At 37.5% G+C, this 24,022-nt stretch overlaps 1 protein-coding gene across 1 annotated transcript in view; it reads left to right on the top strand.

Moving 5' to 3' along the window:
* kiaa0586 (KIAA0586 ortholog) overlaps positions 1–24,022 on the top strand; it is a 177,882-nt gene that overhangs the window by 42,599 nt on the left and 111,261 nt on the right. Inside the window, exon 11 of the mRNA XM_055171508.2 lies at positions 22,734–22,905. Within this exon, the coding sequence (XP_055027483.2) occupies positions 22,734–22,905 (172 nt within the window). The remainder of the gene's footprint in view (positions 1–22,733; positions 22,906–24,022) is intronic.

Genomic DNA, 24,022 nt, shown 5'->3' with positions numbered 1-24,022 from the left:
AATGATGAAGAAAATATTTTTTGATAAATGATGATAAGCACACAGTTGACTGTACCCATTGAATTCCAACGTATTTATTTCGGATTAATTGCATCAGTTTAAGAAGGTTGCGGTCGTGACAGTGTTGCCCTTGCTTCTTTTTGTGCACCAATCAAGTGTCAAAATGAACAAATAAATGAATAAATGAGTGAACTGCTGCCCCGCCCCCCGATACTATCGTGTATCGGTGATCTCACAGGCTGACGATAGGACTCAAAATGGGACGTATCGCCCAACACTATTCATCAATAAAAAAACCATACAGGTTTAGGACAACATGTGGATGAGAAAATGATGACAGAATTTTCATTTCGGGGTAAACTATCCCTTTAACTAAAAATGGCTTGCACTGACATTCAATATAGTCCAATAGTTTTGTCTCAAGATTCAGTAATGTTTTTTATAAGATATGTTTGTAAAAAAAAATACTTGAATACTTACCTGTCATTGGGATTTGAAAATAAGGGACATTTCCTGAATCTTAACACACGGACGGACGTCATTGAAAGTGCTTGAATCTATTTTATGCAAGAACTTTTTTGGGGGGAAAAAAATCCATATCATTCCCTGTATACACTGCAAAAAATGACTTTCTTACTTAGTATTTTTGTCTTGTTTTCAGTAGAGGTGTCTGGAAGTTCTTGGATTAAGATGCTTTTTCTTGATGGGCAAAGTGACCTAGGTAAGTAGGTCTAGTTTTGAGACAGATAATATGCAGTTTGGGTGAGGTTGTCCTTGAAACGGGCAGAATTTACTGCCACTGGGGTGAGAAAAAAAATTGTGAAATAAGATTTCTATTTTCTTAAACACTTAATTCAAGTAAAATTTTCTCATCCCATTGGCAGATAATTTTGCTTGTTTTAAGCACGAATTCACTTAAATTGTATATTTTTTGTCTAAAAACTAGTATTATTTTCTTAGGTCATTTTGCTCATTAAGAAAATACACCTTGATTTAAGAATTTTTAGATATTTATACTGAAAACAAGACATAAATACTAAGTAAGAAAGTCATTTTTTGCAGTGTAGTGTAGAATAATATCCTAAAAATCTAGACTTTTTAAGCATACGTGCTAAACTGTTTTAAATGCTTATATCTTCTGTATGCGAATATTGATTCATACCAAAATGTTTTTTGCATAGTTGCGTTTGACACACAAAAATGTCTCGGGTTACGTATGTAACTGTTGTTCCCTGAGAAGGGAACGAGACGCTGCATCTCCCTTGCCATACTTCCTGCGTCCCTGTATTGCCGTCTTTGGCAATATTTCAGATAGCGATATACTTCCTGGCTCCCGGGTCACCCGGTCTTTGTCGTTAAGCCTCACCATTGGTTGAATTTGATATACACATTCAGACACACTTACCCCTGGAGGCGTCCCCAAAGTGTCACTGCAGTGACGCAGTGCGAGTTCCCTCGAAAGGGAACTGAAACAATGTATCTTAAAAGGTACATGATGTAACCTTGCTCTCACTTGAAATGTGTCCCCACATTTAGTCCTTGAATTTGAGGGTAATAGACCTGGAAAGTCTTTGAAAGGTCCTTGAATTTGAAGTTAGGTGTGGGAACCCTGAATGTTGCAAACATCAAATACAGTCAGTGGGATTTTTTTATAGAAAGACTAAAAATACGGGGCAAATTATTTAAACGGGATGATGGCGAGATTGAACGGTAAAATATGTGAGTATGCCAGAAAAAACGTGAGGGTTGACAGGTATGTTTAAATATCCTAATATAACCGAGGCCTAGTCCTGGCTTATCTAAATCTTGTGTAGGAAACTGCCCCTGTTAGTTTAGATTAACAATATAAATTCACCTAATTTTACTACAGTTAAAGTCAAAATGTTTTATTCTGGATATATCGCAAGCTATTTCAAAGCATAGTAAAAATGCTTTGTTACATAGGGCTGTGCAAAAATATCGATACAGCTAACTATTGTGATAATTTTTCCACGATAGTTTATCGATATTTCAATCTCTACTGTAGATATAAAAAAAAAAAAACACATCAAATCCCTCTATGTGCGTCAAACGACCTCTTCTGCCGCTGCGGTAGTTGTCGCTGTCCAGTTGTCTATCATATACAGCCATCGACCAATGTCTCAAAAGTTAGCAGGAGTGAGAAAATGGCTGAAAATTTAAAAACACCTGCAGCTTTCAAAGCCGACGTGTGAAAGCACTTTGGCTTTAAAAAATGATTCTCTATTTTTTTTACATTTTTGATAAAGAAAATGTATTACAACTTGCAACGTATTGTATCGTATTGGGATACATTGCATCACGGGTCATGTATCGTGACACGTATCGTATCGCGAGGTTCTTGCCAATACCCAGCCCTATTGTTACATCTTATAAAAATCCCCCCTCCATCCAGGGTGTTTTCCTACCTATGACTTGATTTATTTTGGGATGGGCTCCTGCGCTCTTAATGGTCCTTAGCAATACAGAAAATAAATTAATGTGTCTCTGAAATTACTTTTGGTTTTTCTATTTCGAACCCCTCTGCTCCAAACAAATGGCTTTAGTGACTTAGTGGGCATTACAAGCTGTATATTTGATCATTTTGTGTTCCTTGTAATCAAACCCACAACCGTTTACACTGATAAAGCAGGTTTTACCAAATTAATACCTTACTGATACCACATTGATCCTGGGCAGCAAATAATGCAAGAAATTTATGAAATGTAATAAGAATTAGTCTATCATTTTAATTGATAGCATTTTTGGCTCTTTATCAACAAAACAAAATAATTTTTACGTGTCAGATATGCAAGTTAATTTGCGCAGTACACATTGTAAGCTGCCTCAGGTACAAAAACTAAAAACATCAGATGGTGAAATGGTTTGTGAATATCATATCATGTACGGTCCAGGTCCATTTCCAACAAAGATCCGGTCCAGATCTAATGCATTGCAGCCTTTTTGCTAATGTCAGCCTCAGGTCCTGGCACAGATGTTGAGATCGTACAGAAGAGCAGAGCTCGGTTCCTTTACGTTGATTAATGAAAGCCCAGTTCCTCTCTCAGCCTCCGCGGACGGCATCAGTCTCTCAGGTCCCTGGTGTATTTCCTTCACACTGTCAGATTTATACTAGGGTGTAGTGCATATTTATGAAGTGCACTCTCCATTTACACTTGTGGGATGTTTTTTTATATTTACTGTCTGTGGCTTTGGATATTAATTATGTGTCACTCACTCTCTGTACTGCAGATGGCTGCGGACGTCCAGCAGCCGCATAATTGAACGTGCCAGTAGTGTAGGAAGTAGATCTCAGGGCTCACATTTGTTACTTTGAAAAACTTTGTTTTTGTCTTTGTTCATCTCTGAGTATGTTTGATTTAGGTTTTACCCATAATAAATCTCAAATCTTTTTGGGTTAATCTGGGAACTCCATGCAAGTTTATAGATGCATCCCAATTTAACCAAAGGTGCCTAGATGTTTTTACAATATGGATTAAAGTATGCATCTTTACATAGATTTCTGTAAATAGTGTTGAATGACATATGTGCACATGGTTTCTCTTAAAGCATATTAAAAACGCTGGCTTGTCCACTAGCGAAGTACATACTTTTGGTGAACAGTAAGATGATATGCACATTGGGGCGGCATCTGTTTTTTTATTTGGCATGAAATATTTTATGTGTTTTGTTTGGTAAGCAGCTGTATAATAAAACTATATTAGAAAATATTGTATTAAATATAAAAAAACAATTAAGGTTGATAAAATGCTGTTTGTCATGGCATAGCTGAACCTCCCACGCCAGAAGTAAAAAAACGAGGTTATTGCCTTTACATACCTTGTTGTTTGGTATATGGGGTCAAAAATTTCCTAATGTCACACCTGTCTCTTGCTCCAAATTTCATCAAGCAGAATGAGTCCTGCATGTGATGTAACATAATTTTTTCATGAGAAATGGGATTGTCTGACTGGGATTGTTTCCGTCTGCTGCCCTTTCCGTCAATGAGAAAGGCCGTGGGGGGGTGGGGCTCCTACCTCGTCGATTCGATGTGACGAGCAGAGATGACACGAGCAAAAAATAGCCTTGTTTCCCCATATCTCTTCCTCAACCAAACCCCCTTGAACATCTGATGGAACCAGCCAATCGCAGCTGGCTCTGTTGCTAGGTAATGGCTCTGCCTCCCCCTCACCTAAGCATGCTAATACGTGGCCACAGCATCCCCCTTGCCCAGACGAAAGCTCTTACGGCGGGGCATGTGGGTGTGTGTTGGGGGTTTGTTTACAATGAGCGAGAAAGGCCAAGATGATAAGGAAAAACACAAAAGGCAGCACGCAGACAGAGGAAGAGAATTATATGGGCTAGCCAATGACTCAAGCTGACGCATTGCATCCAGAGAAAGAATTGTTGTGTTCAAATATGACTGGATGTCAATGGGTTCTGCTTCACAGTAACAAAAAAAACCATCTGCCTTTTAAAGAACAGGTCCGCTCGCATTGAAAACACTCAATATCACTCGGAGATGATCAAATGATCGTGTATTGTATCTGATGTTTCTATAGTTTAGTTGGCATTGCATTGCCAGGGAACACACATACTGATAAAACGTATATAGCTTTAATGCACTGTAGGTCACACCGGATAAAATGTAACGATAACTGGACACTGCCGTGTTAATTAAAATGCATACAGTTTCACAAGCCATTTAAAGGGGTCACATGATGCGATTTCATGTTGTGCTTTGTTTTTTAGGTGTTAAAAGCAGTGCGTGAAAGATCCTTAAAGGTTTAAACCTGAAGTGATATTCTTTCCCAACGTTAAAGGGACGCTTCACTTTTTTTTGAAAATATTCTCATTTTCCATCTCCCCTAGAGTTAAACATTTGATTTTTACCGTTTTGGGATCCATTCAGCCGATCTTCGGGTCTGGCGCTGGCACTTTTGGCATGGCTTGGCATGGTCCATTGAATCTGATTAGACCATTGGCATCGCGCTCAAAAACAACTAAAAAGTGTTTCAATATTTTTCCTATTTAAAACATGACTCTTCTGTAGTTACATCGTGTACTAAGACCGACGGAAAATTAAAATTTGAAATTTGATATTTGCGATTTTCTAGGCCAATATGACGAACTATACTCTAATTTTTGCGTAATAATCAAGGACCTTGCTGCCGTACCATGGCTGCAGCAGGCGCAATGATATTACGCAGCGCCTGAAAATAGTCCCCTTGGTTACTTTCAATAGCAGGGGACTATTTTCAGGCACTACGTAATATCATTGCGCCTCCTGCAGCCATGGTACGGCAGCAAAATCCTTGATTTTTACGCCAGAATGAGAGTATAGTTCCTAGTCATATCTAGCAATTTTTAATTTTCTGTGTGTCTTAGTACACAATGTAACTACAGAAGAGTCAAGCTTTAAATAGGAAAAATATTGAAACACTTTTTAGTTATTTTTTTGAGTACGATGCTAATGGTCTAATCAGATTCAATGGATTATGCTAAGCTATGCTAAAAGTGCTAGCGCCAGACCATAAGCGGAGATCGGCTGAATGTACTCCAAAACGGTAAAGATCAAATGTTTAACTCTAGAGGAGCTGAAAAATGTGCATATTTTCAAAAAACTGGAGTGTCCCTTTAAGGCTCATTCACAGCTCCCTAAAACGCCATATATATATTTATATATATATATATATATATATATATATATATATATATATATATATATATATATATATATATATATATATATATATATATATATATATATATATATATATATATGTATCTCTACGTCATTGCGTGGGAAGATTTGCATAACATCGCCCAAATGTATATGCAAAGAAAGAAGGCATAACTTTTATTCTAGCTCTAGTATTGTTGTTGTCGCTGCCATGTCGTGGTGAATTGGTAGCAGATATTCCAAATATGGTAAGGGGCGTAACATTTTCGTCACACGCTTGAGGTATTCGTCCAATCACAACAAACTGGATAGCGGGGCAATCAGAGCACACTGTGCTTTTTACCCATGTAAAAATTGTCATATTTCAGAAAGGTGGGGCATTGAGGAGCATCAAATGATGTACGTTTTTTTAACCTTAAAGGTGCAGTGTGTAATTTTTAAAAGGATCTCTTGACAGAAATGTAAAATAATATATAAAACTTTATTTTTAGAGGTGTATGAAGACCTTTTATAATGAACCGTTATGTTTTTATTACCTTAGAATGAGACGTTTTTATCTACATACAGAGAGGGTCCCCTTACGTGGAAGTCGCCATTTTATTCCGCCATGTTTCTACAGAAGCCCTTAACGGACAAACTTTTTTACTAAGTTGTCTCCGATGATGATATTTTTCCGTTGGTGGCTATCGTAGCTTCTTTATGCGCTTCAAAAGCGATGGGTGAGCAGTGGACTGAGCCGTTGGTTGCAATTTGCAACCTCACCACTAGATGCCACTAAAATTTACACACTGCACCTTTAAACCGCGTAAACACATTGCATCACACCAAATACACAAAAGAATGTTTTCTTAGCAAAGCCATACGACCCCTTTAAAATGTAATAGTATACCACAGGTCAAATGTACTCTTTATACTATGCAATATGCTAGTTTTCTCTACCAAACACTGTGTTATGCTTTATCTTCGATAATGCATGTCTAAGCAGTTAGCTGCTTTAATTTGTTGTCATCTTTGTTGTTTACAGATATCATGCAGCTATAACTCTTTAAGAGGTTTGTTCATGCTTGCATGCTTTCTTGAACTCAAATCTGTATGACTGCATACTGTTTTGACGCAGTGGTTTGGCGGCAGCAGGCCAGGTTGCATCGGCAGAACTCAAGTCAGCTTGACAGCCAACCAAACACACACACACATACGTGCATACATAAATATGCATAAACCTTGCGCACACGCCTCCGGTTGTTATTTGGGGAAAAAAGACCTTTACATTAATCAAAAAATGCATAAGCTTTGTATTAAGCGAGATAAATATTAATGAGGATGCGTGGGTCGGCCGGATATAGTTTAATAACAAGCTTGTGTGTGAGCCGGTGATGCTGGGAAGGCCGGCAGGGTGCAGGAGGGTGAGTGGAATACTAATGCGGACGCATACCTTTGTTTCCCCTCCAGCCCTCACGTCTTTCCACCCGCTCGGAGTCATTCGCATGCAGCTGAATGCTCTGGCAGGGATGGAGAGGAGGAGACTGCAGGCTGCAGAATCAAATTCTTGTCTCTGCTGGGCGCACACAGAGGCAGTATCACTGAATTTGTTATCGAAGCGCAGGTGTTATGTGAATTGAAAAGACAGCATCTTTGTGCATTGCGTATCGGGAGTTTGTGAAGCAGGACGATAACGTGTGTCTTTATTTAGTTTGTTTTCAGTGTGTGTTTAGCAGTGCAGGCTCGTGACTGCTCTTCCGAGGGGCGCAAATTTAAAATATGCGTCATGTGTGTTGCTCGGTTTGTTTGGTCATGTGAACCATGTGCATCACGTGTTTTGTCAAAATAAGTGCCCCGCTGCACACGCGTCAAAAGCATTTATGATAAAAGAGACGCTCACGTTCACAAAATACACACAAGACGCTCCCTTAACAGTAAACTCTCATTACGCATGAGATTATGCGAGTATCTGGCAAACGCAAGCGTCTCTTTTATCATAAACCTTTTAGACGCGTCTGCAGAAGGCACTTAATTTGGCAAGACACGTGTTGAGTGACCCTATGTGCATCACGCCGAACACACATTTTGAAATTACGAACCACATACATGACGGGCTACATACATGTTGTGATGAACTTGCAACTGATTTTCACCTCTTTTGATTGCCAGGATATAATCTGACCTGATCATTGGCTGTTTTTAAACAATCGGTCGATGTCCCATATAGGGCTGCAAAACGATTAATCGCGACTAATCGTTTGCAGAATAAAAGTTTTTGTTTATATCATATATATGTGTGTACTGTGTATAATAATTATGTGTATAAAATACACACACATGCATGTATCATTTAATAAATAAATATAAGTATTTATAATTATATATAATATAAATGATATATAAATATAAAAAGGTATATAAAACATGTAAATATGTCTTAAATATATATACTTGCATCTCTGTGTATTTATATATAAAAAATTGTTATACACAGTACACACACATATATGATGTCAACAAAAACTTATTTTCTGCAAACGATTAGTCGTGATTAATCGTTTTGCAGCCCTAGTCCCATAGTGGGAAAAATTGCTTTTATCTGCCGATTATAGGCCGATATATCAGTGCATCCCTAATTTAAACTGATGTATTGCTATACAACAGCACGTTTCTGTTAATATGAAATTCATGTGTTGATAACTGGGCTTGCATTCATCGTGCATGTATGGAGGCCGTTTCCAGTGAGAGTTTCATCACATTAGTGGACTCCAGTCTAAATGTCACCCACTACTGAAAGACAACTCCTGCCTGCACCAGCACAGACCCAATAAACTGACCTTGATCCTGCAGAAATGTCACGGTATTCACCCGGTCTTGACATTATACAAGAGAGAAGGGATTGTATTTGCACATCAAGAGTCTTGCCAGTAAATATCCAACACAACAGTGTGCTTAACGTTTCTATGGTTGTTACGGCTTTGAATGGCACATGAGTTACTTTTGCAAACTCATTGAATCGCACATTATTCATTTACATTTGTGACCTGGCCCACAAAACTTAAGGGTTTTAAATTGAGTTTACTGAATAAATAAGCTTTCCATTGATGTATGATTTGTTAGGATAGGACAATGTTTGACCGATATACAACTATTTGAAAATTTGGATTCTGAGGATGCAAAAAATCTAAATATTGACAAAATTGCCTTTAAAGTTGTCTAAATGAGGTAAAGACTATTAGCAACACATATTACTAATGATAAATTCATTTTGATGATTTTTTACTGTAGAAAATGTACAAAATATTCTAATGGAACATGATCTTTACGTAATATCTTTATGATTTTTGGCATAAGAGAAAAATAATTAAACTGCAAAAAATGACTTTCTTACTTAGTATTTTTGTTTTGTTTTCAGTAGAAATATCTAAAAATTCCTAAATCAAGATGTAGTTTCTTGATGAGCAAATGACCTAAGAAAACAAGTCTTTAGACAAAACATATCAAATTTAAGCAAATTTGTGCTTAAAACAAGCAAAAAAATTAATAAAAAAATCGGCCAATGGAATAAAACATTTTTCTTAAATTTACTTAATACAAGAAAAATTCAGTAAAAAATGTCTTATTCCATTGGCAGATTTTTTGGCTTGTTTTAAGCACAAATTCGCTTAAATTTGATATGTTTTGTCTTGAATTATTTTATAGGTCATTTGCTAATCAAGAAAATACATCTTGATTTAGGAATTTTTATATTTCTACTGAAAACAAGACAAAAATAAGAAAGTAAGAAAGGGATTTTTGGCAGTGTTATTTTGACCCATACAATTGGCTATTGCTATAAATATACTTAAAGTATGACTGGATTTGTGGTCCAGGGTCACATTTTTTGTATCCATGTTATAATTATCATTGTGCATGTGACATACGGTCTGCACAAAAACCTGATAAGCTGTCTTGGTGTCTACTTGAATGCTGCTTCTAAAATCCACAATTGTTTTTTTGCGGTCCAATTCCTGCAAAGAAAATAAAAAATATTTTATTTAGCTTAATTTTACATTTATGTATTTAAGGCAAACACTTTATCCACTTCAACTTACATTGCATTTCAAGCTATACATGTATCAGTATGTGTGTATTGAAGCCATAACCTTAGCGTTGCTAACACAATTCTTTACCTATAGAGCTACAGGAACATTACGTGCGTCCATTTGCATTCTTGTTTTTTAAACTTTGGCTGCGTCCGAAAAACTTAGGCAGCTGACTTGTTGCCTCGCTGCCTCATGAGGCAATGCCTTTGGAGGCATGAAGGCAGCTAAGAGAAACGCTTTCGGACACACTTTAAAGGCAGCATGTTTGAAATATAAACAGAGAGCGTCTTTATAATAACTAATTACATATTTGAAAACTACAATACTAATTTCTCGCTAGAAATGCAATTAAAATGTGTAAAAAATGTACACTAAATTTGTGCTCCAGCGAGTCAGTAGCCTCAATGTCAAGAAAGGATCCTCGGAAGCCAAAATTTCGAGGATGCTACGTCATCGACATTCGTCGAAGGACTGTTCCAATGTCGAGGATCCTCTGAATTTTAGCCAAGGACTGAGTCCTTCATTCGAGAAATATCCCGTATACAGGAAAGGATGCATATGTATCCTTCTCGCTCTGAAATCACCCACAATCCTATGCGCGCAGCGCCGAAGGCACACATTTCATTGACGCAATGACGTGCACTTGCTAGCCTGTTCCATTTATGTGTTCTCCGAATGCTTAAGAGGAGTTTCGCCTAGCCTCTGAAGGAAGTGACTTGTAAGGACTAGTCCTGCCAAGGAAGTATCCGTTACATTGAGAAACAGCCAGTGCTTTCTTGGCCGTCATTTAATTTTTTCGAACTCAACCAGGCTCGACCAATCACATTCCCCATGCACGCAAACGCATAGATTTGTGAGACAATGGCTGTTTCTCAATTCCAAGAACGCACTTGCTTTCTCGTGAAGACTGGTCTTGCCAGGCGACCTTGAAAGAACAACCTCAGAAGGTAGCGAGAACACACTTGTGAGAATTGAGATGTGTGCGATCTTCCTTGTGGTCACCTGACCTCTCCCAATTTCAGCGCGCAAGTCTGCACTCAATGCATCCTCGATATCAAGAACATATCCGGGTATTTTCATGCGTACTGGGTAATGTACTTGTGTTCTTGAGAATTGGTATTGAACTTCGACAGTTAATGATGACGTAGAGCGAGAACACAAGGACGCAAGATTGATGAAGAACGTATATTGAGAAACAGCCAAGATCTCAGGAGTCAGGAAGTAAACCTAACATTGGATTCGGACATGCCTTGATGCCTTCCTGCCTTGGAATGCTGCTGCAAAAGGCAGCAATTTAGAGTTTTCAGGCACAGCCTATGTTTCTGGGCCATTTTTGCTATTATTTGATAGATTTGTATGTCAGGAAAGGACAGGAAATTACAGGGTGGACAGGGGGTACAGGATCGGCAAAGGACCTTAAGCTGGGATTCAAATTTGGGTCGAAAAGTGCGTCTCCAGCATAGGTCGAAGCACTGCCCACTACACCATCCGACTCCTTTTGCAAGAGGGATTGCCTCATGCACAATGGATACATGTGATGGTGCCCTAGATTTTCACCAAAACAATCTCATATGGCAGTGTAATTTGGGTTTTTGGAACAGGAGTGAAATGTCCATTCTCAAGGAACATAAGAAATTGGAGTTATGTGCACACAGTGTGACAAAATCCTTGAGGGACTCCAAGAAGAGCAATTCAGGGGAGAGTTTCATCATTCAGCATTCAGTGTCCTCCTCTCTTCCAGGTCCATCTTCGTCCTGTCCTGTAAAATTGCTTTTAAATTACATGTCTGAGTTTCTCCTGAGATTCCCTTTATTATCTGTGAGGAAGAGGAAATAAATATCCATTCAAAGTATCCAATTCGCTTCTGCGATTCTTCTTACAGAGCTTTTCAGTACATCACTTGCATCATCATGTTATATTTTTATATGCTTCTCATGCATGTGAAATGTTTATGCAGAGGATGTGCACAATCCAACAACATAATCATCTTAAAAGCTGATGTGATGAAGAGCAATTTCAAAAGCAGGGCATCCGTATAAATCATGATAAATGAGCATTAAAGATCCGCGCTCACCCATGCTGTGCAGACAGGGTTTCTCGGGCTCCCCGGGCATCAGGTGGCCGGATTTAAATAGCAAGGTCCGAGGCCACATCTGTTGCGGCTGGTCCGGTGGAGAAAGCGGTCGTGCTTGGGTCGGTGTGTGTGCGAGATGACATTTAGATGAGCGGGGTTTACCCTGTATCTGTGCAGGCACGGGGTGCCATGATGGATGATAGGTCCCTTTGGATAATGCACAGCACAGAAAAACAGTCATTTTCTGTAAGGGAATGAGACACAACCACCCTGTTGCTTTAATTCTTGCATGAGCGTTTGTAGGAGGTGGTGGCTTTACAGAAGGTAGACGAATTCATCACTGATGTGTGTGTTTTTTTCTATGCATTTGTGAACCTGTCTGTGAAATCCAGGTTTAAGTCTTATAATCTAATCTTTGAGATTATGAGCATCACAGTTTGATTTCAATCGTCGACTAATTTGATGTTTACAAGACTGGAGCTAACCTCTTCTCTCCTGTTTACATGGAGTTTTTATTTTCGGATTATTCGCTAATCATTGTGCTTTTTACTCACACATTGTCCAATGCAGAGCCTAAATGATGAACTTGCATATACTGTCCACTGTTTTTAGACATATTTCGTTATTCGGTGCAGTGATGAAGACATGAATATTATGACAGTGCCTGTAATGGTTTCATACGCTGCTGTCACGTTATTTTAGCTGTTTCTGGATGAAGGCAGACTGCTGACAGCGAGTCATGTTCAGGGATAACTTCCAAAAACACACGCGCACTTCAGTTAGTGCAGTATAGATGCGATTAAAGTGTTAACATGGCCGAATACTGCGATTAAAAGCGACGTACGACCCTTTTTAATATGATTATTCTTGCTGTGTTTGTGAGCTTAATCGCATTATTGTTATCGAAGAATTGTGCTTACATGTATAATTGCAATATTGCCAAATCCCATTATAATCGCAATATGAGGGTGCATGTAAATTTGGTCATTGATTTGAAAAATCTTCATAATACTCCTTAAAGGCGCTCTAAGCAAATCTGTGTGACGTTACTTTTTGTTGATGTTTGAACTGTTTTCAAACAAACGGAGTGTAGCTAACTCCTCCCCCTCCCTTCCGTGCTTTCATTAACGCGCCCAACCCACACCCCCAAATCGTTCTTGTCGTTTATTGGCTGGAACACTTTGTTATCGTTTCTGGTGGTAGGTTTGGCCACTTTGTTTTTATTGCAGTTTGTGGAGCCTAGGCTGTCTACAGAGATTGCGTTTTTTTACAGTTTGATCAGCGGACAGGCAGCAAACAGATAGTGAGGAGATGTTTGCTGTATGTAACAAAAAATGTTTTATGGTCTAAAATGCGTGAATTCGCTTAGAGCACCTTTAAGGGGATAGTTTGTCCAAAAATAAAATTACCCATTTATTTTTTTATTTTTTTAATGCCGGATAACGCCAACATTAAAGCAATAGTTTGTCCAAAAATGAAAGTTACCCCATGATTTACTTACCCTAAAGCCATCCGAGATACTTATGTTTATCAAATACATATGTCCAGATGGCTTAAGGGTTAAAAGAAGAAGCATGCTCTGTAAATGCGTCTTGGCTGATACCGGAAGCTAGTTATTATGCTGCGTTCACACCGCAGGTAGAGGCGTCAAGCGCAAGTGATTTCTATGTTAAGTCAATGTAAAGACACGTTTACGCACGTCTGGAGGTCTCGCAGCGCGAATGAGGCATTTAGCACGGCAGGGTAGACGTTAATCCACCTTATTCATTTGAAAAATCTGAACTTTTGGCGGAAAAACGCACCCCTCCCATGACGCGAATTTCCGCATGAATGTCTCGATTGACTAGAATTTCACGCGCAATTAAAGTGGGTCAACCTTAAAATGTTCAAACTAGGGATGCACAATATATTGGCCGACATATCGTTATCGGCCGATAACTGCTTATTTTTAATATTATCGGTCTGATGGCAAAATTAGGCCGATAAATGAAAGCTGATAAATTATGGATTATTTTGGTTTGTTGAACCACTTCACTTGCTCATTGCTGGCCATGTGGAGTTTTGATTGGTGCTTTCTGTGACATAGCACGAAGATGACACATGTTGCGGGCTTAGGAAGAGTATGCTAGTCTAGCGCAAAGACAAGATGTCCGCGGTCTGGGAGTTTTTCATTGTGAAATTAATATGAATATTTATAGGCCTATATATATATCGGTTATCGGCCCCCAAATATAAAGAGTTATCGGTTATCGGTATCAGCCAAAATTTCCATATCGGTGCATCCCTAGTTCAAGCGTCCAACTACGCGCAAATAGCGCATTTTTGCCATCTCTACCGCGTCTGGTGTGAATGCAGCATTATGGTTTATATTTTTTTAAATATAAATATTTTCTTACAAAATCGCAAGTCGATTACCCTCAGAAGGCTTTTATTAACCCCCTGGAGCCGTGTGCAGTACTTCTGTGAAGGATGAATGCAATTTTGGGCTTCAAAGTCAGAAGTTGTTCCCTGGACCTTGTTTACTAACGTTATAGACCTTAGAAGAGCAAGGACATTTTCTAAAATAACTTTGATTGTGTTTGTCTGAAAAAAGATAATCATGTACATAGAGGATAGCTTGAGGGTGAGCAAATCATGGGGTAATTTTCATTTTTCACTTGAGGATCCCTTTAAATAATGACCTGTCTGTCATTGAATCACCGTGATGCCGTCTTTATAAATCTAGTCAACCGTCAGAGGACCTGCTGGTTCTTTTGTTCCTCTGGTTTCCCTTGCTGTGTGAAGCGTAGCACCCCACCATGAATAACCCACCTGCCCCTGACATTTCACTCTTCCTCCTATGAAATCTGAACTATCACTTCACAGGACCACACGCTTGAAGCCCACATGGCTTTCTTCTGCCACCATTAGTGAAGCCCACAGTCACCTTTTGCCATAAACCGGAGCAGCAACCGTAAGGTTACCCTTCCTCTTTCACCTCTTCTTCCCTCTCGTTTCTGCTCCAGATCTGACAAATGAAGTGGAGAAGCATATTTCCCGTTCCAAGCTTTTGGATAATGAATTGTTCTCTCTGTTGTGTTAGTAAATCGTGAGGCATGTGGTTCGTCCTTGAGGTCTGCTGTCTCGCGGAGTTAAACTTTAGGTGATGTCTATCTCTCCGATGAAGCGAAAATGTGCCGCACGTTGATAAAACGCTCCTTTTCTCTAAGAGGTGACGGAAAGTCGATATTCGATTTGAGAAATATTTGAAACGTTTCTCGGCCGCGACTATTGTGTCGCACGATTTGACAGGTGTCACCTATTGATCGCATTTTCTTATTGGCACACAAATGACTATTTCAGAGACCAAATCCATATGCATCAAAAGGACGCCCGTGCTCATTTTTAAGAGTGATTTTTATCACGTACACGCATAGACAAACACACAAGCTCATTAGCTTTTGGAAAAAAAAACGTCTCTCTGACATTAGCATTGCATGACCTCTGTCGGGCATTCTCCTTTCCCCCCTCACCATGTATATCTACACCCTAATCAATTTGAGCGAGATCAAAAAGCCTGGCATCTTCCTCTTCAAATGGATTAGCTTCTTTTGTGGCATCTTAAAGCTGATTGAGGGAAGCGTGCCGTGTGGAAACCGCCACCCCGTGCACCGCCGCTCCTGCCTTCATGTTTATTTATTGCGAAGCCCCTGAAAGGCAAAAAAAGCACCTGTTTCCTTCCCTGGCTTCCTGTCAGCAGATGAAACCCAGGGACAGAGAGGCGGCTCTGATGAGACGGATGTCTAATGCATCTGCCTGTTGTGCTGTCTGTTGCCAAGTGATGGATCAAACGCAACACTGTCTCGGGTTAACGCAGCCTTTTTCAACATCAGACTCTTAACCTTGAGAGAATTTCGATGTGTTGTCTGTATCGTATCCTTCACTTACGGGCAATTTATCAGACTGCTTTTTTGACTTACGGAGTCGGCTTTCTGTAATTCAAGATGTGCTAGTTTTATTACTCAAGCCACGTTATTTTGACCTCATTTATCGGTTTCACATCGATCTGCCTGTGCATTTATGTTTTGTAGGTTGCATGTCAACTTGCAAATTTATTTTTCTTTATATTTTTAGTAGGGCTGTCAAAAGATTAATCGTGATTAATCGCATACAAAATAAAAGTTAGTTTTTGGATAATATATACATGTATATGTGCACTGTGTGTAATTATTTTGTATATAAAATACACATGCATGTATGTATTTAAGAAACATTTACATGTATATAGATTTTTAGATTTTGACATATATATATATATATATATATATATATATATATATATATATATATATATATATATATATATATATATATATATATATATATATATATATATATATATATATATATATATATATATATATATATATATACATTAATAAAAAAATTATTACATTTATACAAGAATGTGTACTATTTATATATACATAATAATTACACACAATACACACAAATATATTATGCAAACTCAAACTTTTATTTTGTATGCGATTAATCACGATTAATCTTTTGACAGCCCTAATTTTTTGTGTATTTGAGAGAACATTATAAAAAACATACACTTTCTGAGGTGGTTCATATTCTATGGTCAGATATGGATATTTTCTGGGTTGATTTAACCCTTTAATTTAACATTTGGAATTGTCCATGTTTTACCCAGCCATGGGTTAAAACATCCCAGCATTTTTTTGTATGTATTTACACCAAGGACGTTTTCTTTAGCAGTGTACATTGCTTTATTTTTTATTTTTCTTTTGTTTTCTTACTAACCCAAGTCAAAAGGGTGGTATTCAGGGTTGCAAAATATGGATTGAGTCCATCTTTCCATGCAAATTGCCAGTATCATCAACGACCTCAGATCTCGGTGGATATAACCGTCATATTCTGTTTCATTCAGAAATAAGTACTGTTTCTGTTACATAGCTATGAATGAATGAATTTTTACCGTAAGAGAAATCAATAGCGTCTTGTGTTTCTTCCATAGGTTAGGATTACACTTTCCTGTTAATACATTCTCAGTATTTGCCTGAGATTCTTCTGCTTTCTCTTCTTTGTGCTCAGATGGAATGAATGGCTCTCTGTATATAGGTTCAAGTAAAAAGACGTCTGAGTGTTAAAGGGCACCTATTTCATTTCTAAAAAACAACGTTATTTTTGGGTTTGGTATAATACACATAATTTTCCACATACCGTACATTTTTGTTGCTCCAGATATCCCTGTCTTACCGAAATACACTGATTTTGTACAAAGCTCATCGATCTGAAAAGCGCTGTGTCCCTAATTGGTCAGCTAACCTGTACGTTGTGATTGGCCTGAATACCTCTGACGTCAGCAGGAAATGTGACGCTCCCTACCATGTTTGAAAGATTCGCTCACAATGTGATGAAAAATGTCTGCAAACTGAAATGAAGCAGAGATCAGGGAGTTTATTACTGTGTGCTCCCAAATAAGATTGTTCACCAGCTTAATAGAATGCTAGTTTATGATCGAAACGTGAAAAAATGCACACACATGAGAAGTTGTTGCTGAACGTTTTTGACAGCGATTAGCTTTAAAATGTTTTGGTTCTGCTCGATTTTTGTTGACTTCACGTAAAATAATGGAAAGTTTTTCATAAGATCCCCTGGAGTCAATGTGTTAGCATGACAGAAGCTTGATGCTGTCATGTGAGAATAAGCAACAGCCGGCATTTTTCCGTCTCCTGAGTGCCTCTCACGTAAATTATTAGATTATGATGGCTTACGTTTCTTTCCCATCACAGTAAACAACCACAGGTTTATCAATGCCATCAAAAGTATTATTTTGTTTTTCTTTGTTTGTTGATCACGAAGTACAAATTAGATGAGGAAAACTAGGATTCTGGGGTGTATTCAAAACGCTGCCATTATTGTTTACAACGCGTGGAATGGTGGGCTGTGATTGGTTAAGCGGATTTATTGCGTTCGGCAGAGAAGGAGGACTCATTTTATGCGGTTTGGAAAAAAGGGAGAGAAGATGACAGAATAACACGGCGAATATCGGATTTTGTGTAAAATTAAGAATTTACTTTTTAAAACTGACCTCAGTGTTTCCCATACATAGATTTATTTGTGGTGGCCCACCACAGAATCAACACTGGCCCCCACAAATAGAATTTTCACGATTCCCATTTACATTTTTATTTCACTATTTAAAACAGCTTAATTCGGCTTAAAATATAATTTGATATATAATACAGATCAAATACAGATACAGATCAAAGAGTAGAAGTGAAACATATTTCAGGTGCCAACACTAGATCAAACGCAAACACGACATGATGACGTCACATATATGCTAATTAGCGGGTGACATCATCACCACCACAGTCTCCTCAAAATCCTGTGGGAAACACTGCTGACCTGATACAATACTGATATTGGTGGTAACTAATATTTTTTAAAAATGGCGTTTATTGCGTTTTGGAACCAAACTCTACATATGATTTCCTTGAGGTTTATTTTGCACTGCTGATGCAATGTTTTACCAACTAAGGTACAGAAACATTTCTCATTTACTTACGGATTTATTTATAGATGCTTACATTTTGTCAGAACCTGTTGCAGTGCATTCTGGGATTGCCTGAATGAATTTTAACCAACAGAATTTGATTCCTTAAAATGCTATCTACATAGACAGCCCAGTCATTTTTAAACAGAGAAGCTTGCCTGTCTCTTCGCTCTGGCCTTTTTTTGAACATCATCCGTTTATCTCTCTCTCTCTTTCTCCATCTATTTATCTATCTTTCTCTATATCTCTGTATCCCGTTTCATTTTCACCCTTGTTCTATTTTCGTTCTCGTCCTTTCTCGTTTTTTCTCGGTTTGTCATCTTTGCTTTGTTTGAATTTGTTTCGGTCTCCAGCTCTTCCCTATGTGGCTTCACCAGCTTCTCTCTCTCTCTAAATAAAGCCGTCAAGCCTAATACTTTATTTTTCTCCAGTTCCTGTTCTCGTGTAACAGCTCTTTGTTTCTGTGGCTTAAAGGGCAACATGGATCTTTAAAGGACCCTGTCCAAACAGGTGAAAGTAAACCTGTGGGAAAAAGCAATCAGTGAAACATAAAACCCATATGAACCCCATTGGATGACATTAAGCACTGCGTCTGTCTTAGGAGACAGAAGAACTTCATAGGATGAATGTTGCAAAAACTGTCAAGAAAATTTCCAGGTGCCATTTCACAAATTTATAAGAAAAGACGTTTCACCAACCTGTTATAAAAATAATGTTACACTGCACAAACAGTCTTAATATTAACATTAACCAACACCTTACTTAACTCATTCACCGCCAGCCTTTTTGAGAAAAGTTGCCCACCCGCATTTTTGTGATTTTAACAAAAGTTTCACAAAATTCCTTGCAGGAAAAAATATCTTCTATAAATATATAAAGATACAAATATATCAAATGAAAGAACACACCCTCTGCTTTCAAACAAACAATAAACAAACAAACAAACAAACAAAATGGGGAAAAAACTTTCATTATATATTTACTTTTTTACTTAATTTAACCACTGAAATATGGATATTTCTCTTCAAAAATACAACATTTTGAGCAAAAAGCTTAAAAATTTGCATTTTTGTAAAGGAATTTATTTTAGAGATCAGACTCAGAATGACTATCAAACATAAAGGCAATTAAAATAAATCATTAAATCTTTTTAACTTCCATTTTTGATAAATTCGGTTTGGTGCCATCTAGTGGATAAAAGCGGTATTACACTTTCACTTTGAAATTCGTCCAGAAAGGCATATTTATCAGCTAAATATTAACTCATATTTGACGAGATAACTTGTCAATGGCGGAGAAAGAGTTAATTATGTATTTATCTATCCTTTTCTTTATCTTCTCTGTCATTAATAAAAGTAAAAATAACCCTTGGCTTTTTATACCCTGTTAGATTTGATGAGACTAGTGCACTTATGTATTGCTGTTCTTGTGTTGCTCTAATTGCTTTATTGTTACATCATTTGTATGTCGCTTTGGACAAAAGCGTCTGCTAAATGACTAAATGTTAGTGTAAATGTAATATTTAATAAACATGCAAAAGATACTGTAACTTCTTATATACGTCATTAGCTGCGTTTTCATTACCCTTCAAATTATGCAAATTGAAATAGCGAATCGAACATGTGGCCAATGGAAAACGACAATTTAGCATAAACGTTTAGAGGTGGTTTTTCAGGCAATTTGAAAAAGGAATACATATCGCAAAATTGCAATGCAACACAATGTTTTTTTTTAGGTCACCTGACATGCATAAAAGTCACATGATCATTCTTTAAATATGGCACGGGATGTTTGGTTGAAGGATATGACAGAAGAGGTGTGTTCGACTCTATTTGGCATCACAAGAACCGTCAAGTGCATAACATAAAAATACCACAAGAGCGATTTGGGAGTCGACTATGCCTTTAAATCGCGTTGGCGCTATTTTGATGTCATCCGCATGTTGGTCTGCATGCCGCCGTATGAAGTCAAACACACATGTTGCCATAGTCTTTGAAATGACTTATCGCAAAACCAAATGACAATTTAGTCGCATAATATTTGTCATTTCACAATAGTTTTTTTCAAAATTTAGAAAAAAGCAAATCTTTATGTAAACGCAACTACTTGGAGTCGAAAAAGCAAAGATGTTTTTGTAAGATTCACCTCATGAGCTGTCTCCAATAACATGTAACCTCAAGTGACGGATTCATAAATCATGTTTGTGTAACCTCTTTTGCTCTCCTATATGTCAAGAGCGATCTGCCCAAAAACTATTTGTATTGTTACCTTTTTTAACATAATTTTGGCAAACTGAAACCGTCAGCAGGTGATTAATTGCCACAACGTTAGACAAGCGCTGCAGTGTTAGAGAAAAGTAACATTAGATGCGTTGGCAACCACAGACTGTGAAAACAGACTGCTAGCCTTTGACTGGAACCCGATGAACCCGCAGCTGAGGGCCGCCAGACCCCCTCATGATTCTCTGCTTACATGCCAGTGTAAATACATATTCAGATTAATCCTGGACCGATTTGGGTTTGCTCCCTTGTGCCGCACATGTGAAATATCGTGTAAAAGCTAAGATGTTTGGATTGACAGCGGGAAAGTCAGATTAGTGCACACCCTTAGGCATCATATTAGGATGTGTGCTCTCATGCTGGATGACTTTTAATGTCTACATACTCGGTATATGTGAGAAACTGTTTTTTTTTGTTTACAGTAGATATGCTGTCGATATATCATCCAGCTGAGTTAATTGGACAGTGATTGGTGTTGTAAGATTAGCAGTATTGGCATTGGAAAATTGATTTCGATGGACAACTATGGAAAAATGTTGGCATTAAAAATTCTTATCCGGGTTTCGTTACTCAACAGGCTACATTAATGAATCACAAGCAAAACTAATTTGTAATGCATTTTCATTACACTAAAAATGCTGGGTTATTATTTTTTTTAAATAAACCCAGCCGTTGGATTAAATTAACCAAGAAAATGTTTATATTTGACCCAAAAATTGGATAAACCAACTCAGCATTTTGGGTTGGAACAACCCATCATAGGTTAAATTACAATGCAACATGTTGGGTTTGTCCTTTTTGACCCAACGTTGGTTTGAAAATAACCCAGGATTTTTATAGCATATGTTTTTTTGTCTTAGAAATTAGTTGCGCTCATGTGCACATTGCCATAGGTATGCGTGTCTTTGTTTAGGCTAGTTGATGTAATTTACAGTAAGATTAAGAATGCTTCACAGACTCTGAATCTGTCCTTTTCATTTGTGACCCTGAACAAAAAAACAGTCACAAGTAGCCCGGGTATATCTTTTATGCCAAAATCATTAAGATATTAAGTAAAGATCATGATCTATGAAGATATCTTGTAAATAAATCAAATAAAATTACCGTAAATAAATAAAAACATTATTTTTGTGATTGGATGCATTTGCTAATGACTTTATTTGGACAACTTCAAAGGCGATTTTCTCAATATTTTTATTTTTTGCACTCTCAGATTCCAGATTTTCTCATAGTTTTATCTCGGCCAAAAATTGTCCTATATCCTAACAAACCATACATCAATGGAAAGCTTATTCAGCTTTAATGGGAGACACTGCACTTTTTTGGAAAAAAGGCTCATTTTCCAGCTGCCTTAGAGTTAAACATTTGATTTTTACAGTTTTGAGTCTGGCACTAGCACCTTTAGCATAGCTTAGCACAATCCATTGAATCTGATTAGACCATTAGCATCACGCTCAAAAATAACCAAAAAGTTTCTCTATACTCTCATTCTGGTGTAATAATCAAGGACTTTGCTGCTATAATATGGCTGCAGCAGGCGTAGTGATATTACGCACTGTCCAAAAATAGCTCCCTTTACTTTCAATAACATGGGACTATTTTCAGGCGCTGCGTATATCATTGCGCCTGCTGCAGCCATGTTACATCAGCAAAGTCCTTGATTATTACGCCAGAATGAGAGTATAGTTTCTAACCATATCTGCCTAGAAAATCACAACTTTTAATTTTCTGTCGGTCTTAGTACACGATGTAACTACAGAAGAGTCAAGTTTTAAATAGGAAAAATATTGAAATGCTAATGGTCTAATCAGATTCAATGGATTATGCTAAGCTATGCTAAAAGTGGTTCCGCCAGACCCAGAGATCGGCTGAATGGATTCCAAAACGGTTCAAATCGTTTAACTCTAGGGGAGCTGGAAAATGAGCATATTTTCAAAAAAAGTGGAGCGTCACTTTAAAATGACCAGTAAACTTATGACTGGTTTTGTGGTCCAGGGTCACATATATGATGGCATCTGACTATATAAATATTAAAAATGTAGCAATTCGCTTTCATATTTTTTCTCAGAAACAATCAAACATCACCTGAAGGATCTCTTTCTGAAAGCCGTGAACCATCAGAACAGGAGAGCCAGGGAGAAACGATAAACATGGCATCTTCCAGCTCGGCAGTATTGAGGGCCAACGAGATGCTGCAAGATCTCGGCCGGCTAAAAAACGAGATGAATCGTCTAATGCAGGTGAGAGCCTCACAAATCAATGCTAACTCTCACTCTCTAATAGTCTTACTTTAGTGTGAGTCACTAGAACGAATCTATTCTGAGCAAATCCATTAAAGTTTCAGGCTTTCTACTATTTTGCCCTCACTTTAAAACAGGCAGTTAAAAGCTAAACGGTCACCGTAGGTCTGAATTCTGCTATCAAACTCTCTGTTATGTATTTGGCAGCATATTGTGAGTCAAAATACCCTCATGTGTCTATTTAATAGCTTATTCACTTGCACCTTAAGTTTGTTTTTGGCTGGGGGTGGACGGTGTACTGTTCGCAAATTCATTTCACATTCAATAAAAGTGGTTTATGGTTTAAATAACGTTGTGTTAACTCTGCACTATTATTTTTGTAATACGGTCAAATTATTTTACTATTACTTATTTACTTCTAAATGATAATTCATCTAATTTGATTATTAAAATTTTAATTAGTCATTCAGTCATCTTTATTTAGAAAGAAGTACAATCTTTACAAAAAGATACATTTTCAAAGCATTTTTTTTCTTTGTTTAAAGTGTTTAGTAATATATGAAAAGCTCGGATTGAAAACCCTCTAAGTGCATCTGACATGTTTTCTTGTAAATGTGCTTTTTTATCAGGCTCTTATGTTTAGGTTGAAGGTATAATACGTGCCAAGAGTCAATATCATTATCTCATTTTTGATAGAAGTGTCATTTAGCGGCTTTTGCATCTGAGCTTCTCATATATTTTTTGTAAATAAAACATTATACTGGATTTTGGAACTGTAAAGCAAAAGATTCAGATAGATTATGATAGATCATGAACACAAGAATGATAAGACTGGTATAAATGCAACAACAGCTTCACATTATGCAACACTTAGTTTAAAACAATTTAATTCTGATTCTAAACAGTAAAACTTATGTAAAACAGACAGTTAAGACATTTCGGTAAAACTTTACTCGAAGGGGTGTTCACAATCATGACATGTGCCATAAACATGGAGATTTTTTTGAACGTTTATGACAACTGTCATTAAGTGTCATTCATTGAATTATGTTAATGCAAAGATGACATTGTTTGAGATGTCTTTGTTATGACAATTTGACATTAACCAATACATCAT

This window comes from Misgurnus anguillicaudatus, chromosome 7 (assembly GCF_027580225.2).
Source record: "Misgurnus anguillicaudatus chromosome 7, ASM2758022v2, whole genome shotgun sequence".
Lineage (NCBI taxonomy): Eukaryota > Metazoa > Chordata > Actinopteri > Cypriniformes > Cobitidae > Misgurnus > Misgurnus anguillicaudatus.
Note: the sequence above shows the minus strand (reverse complement) of the source record. Positions and strands in the feature narration are given on the sequence as shown.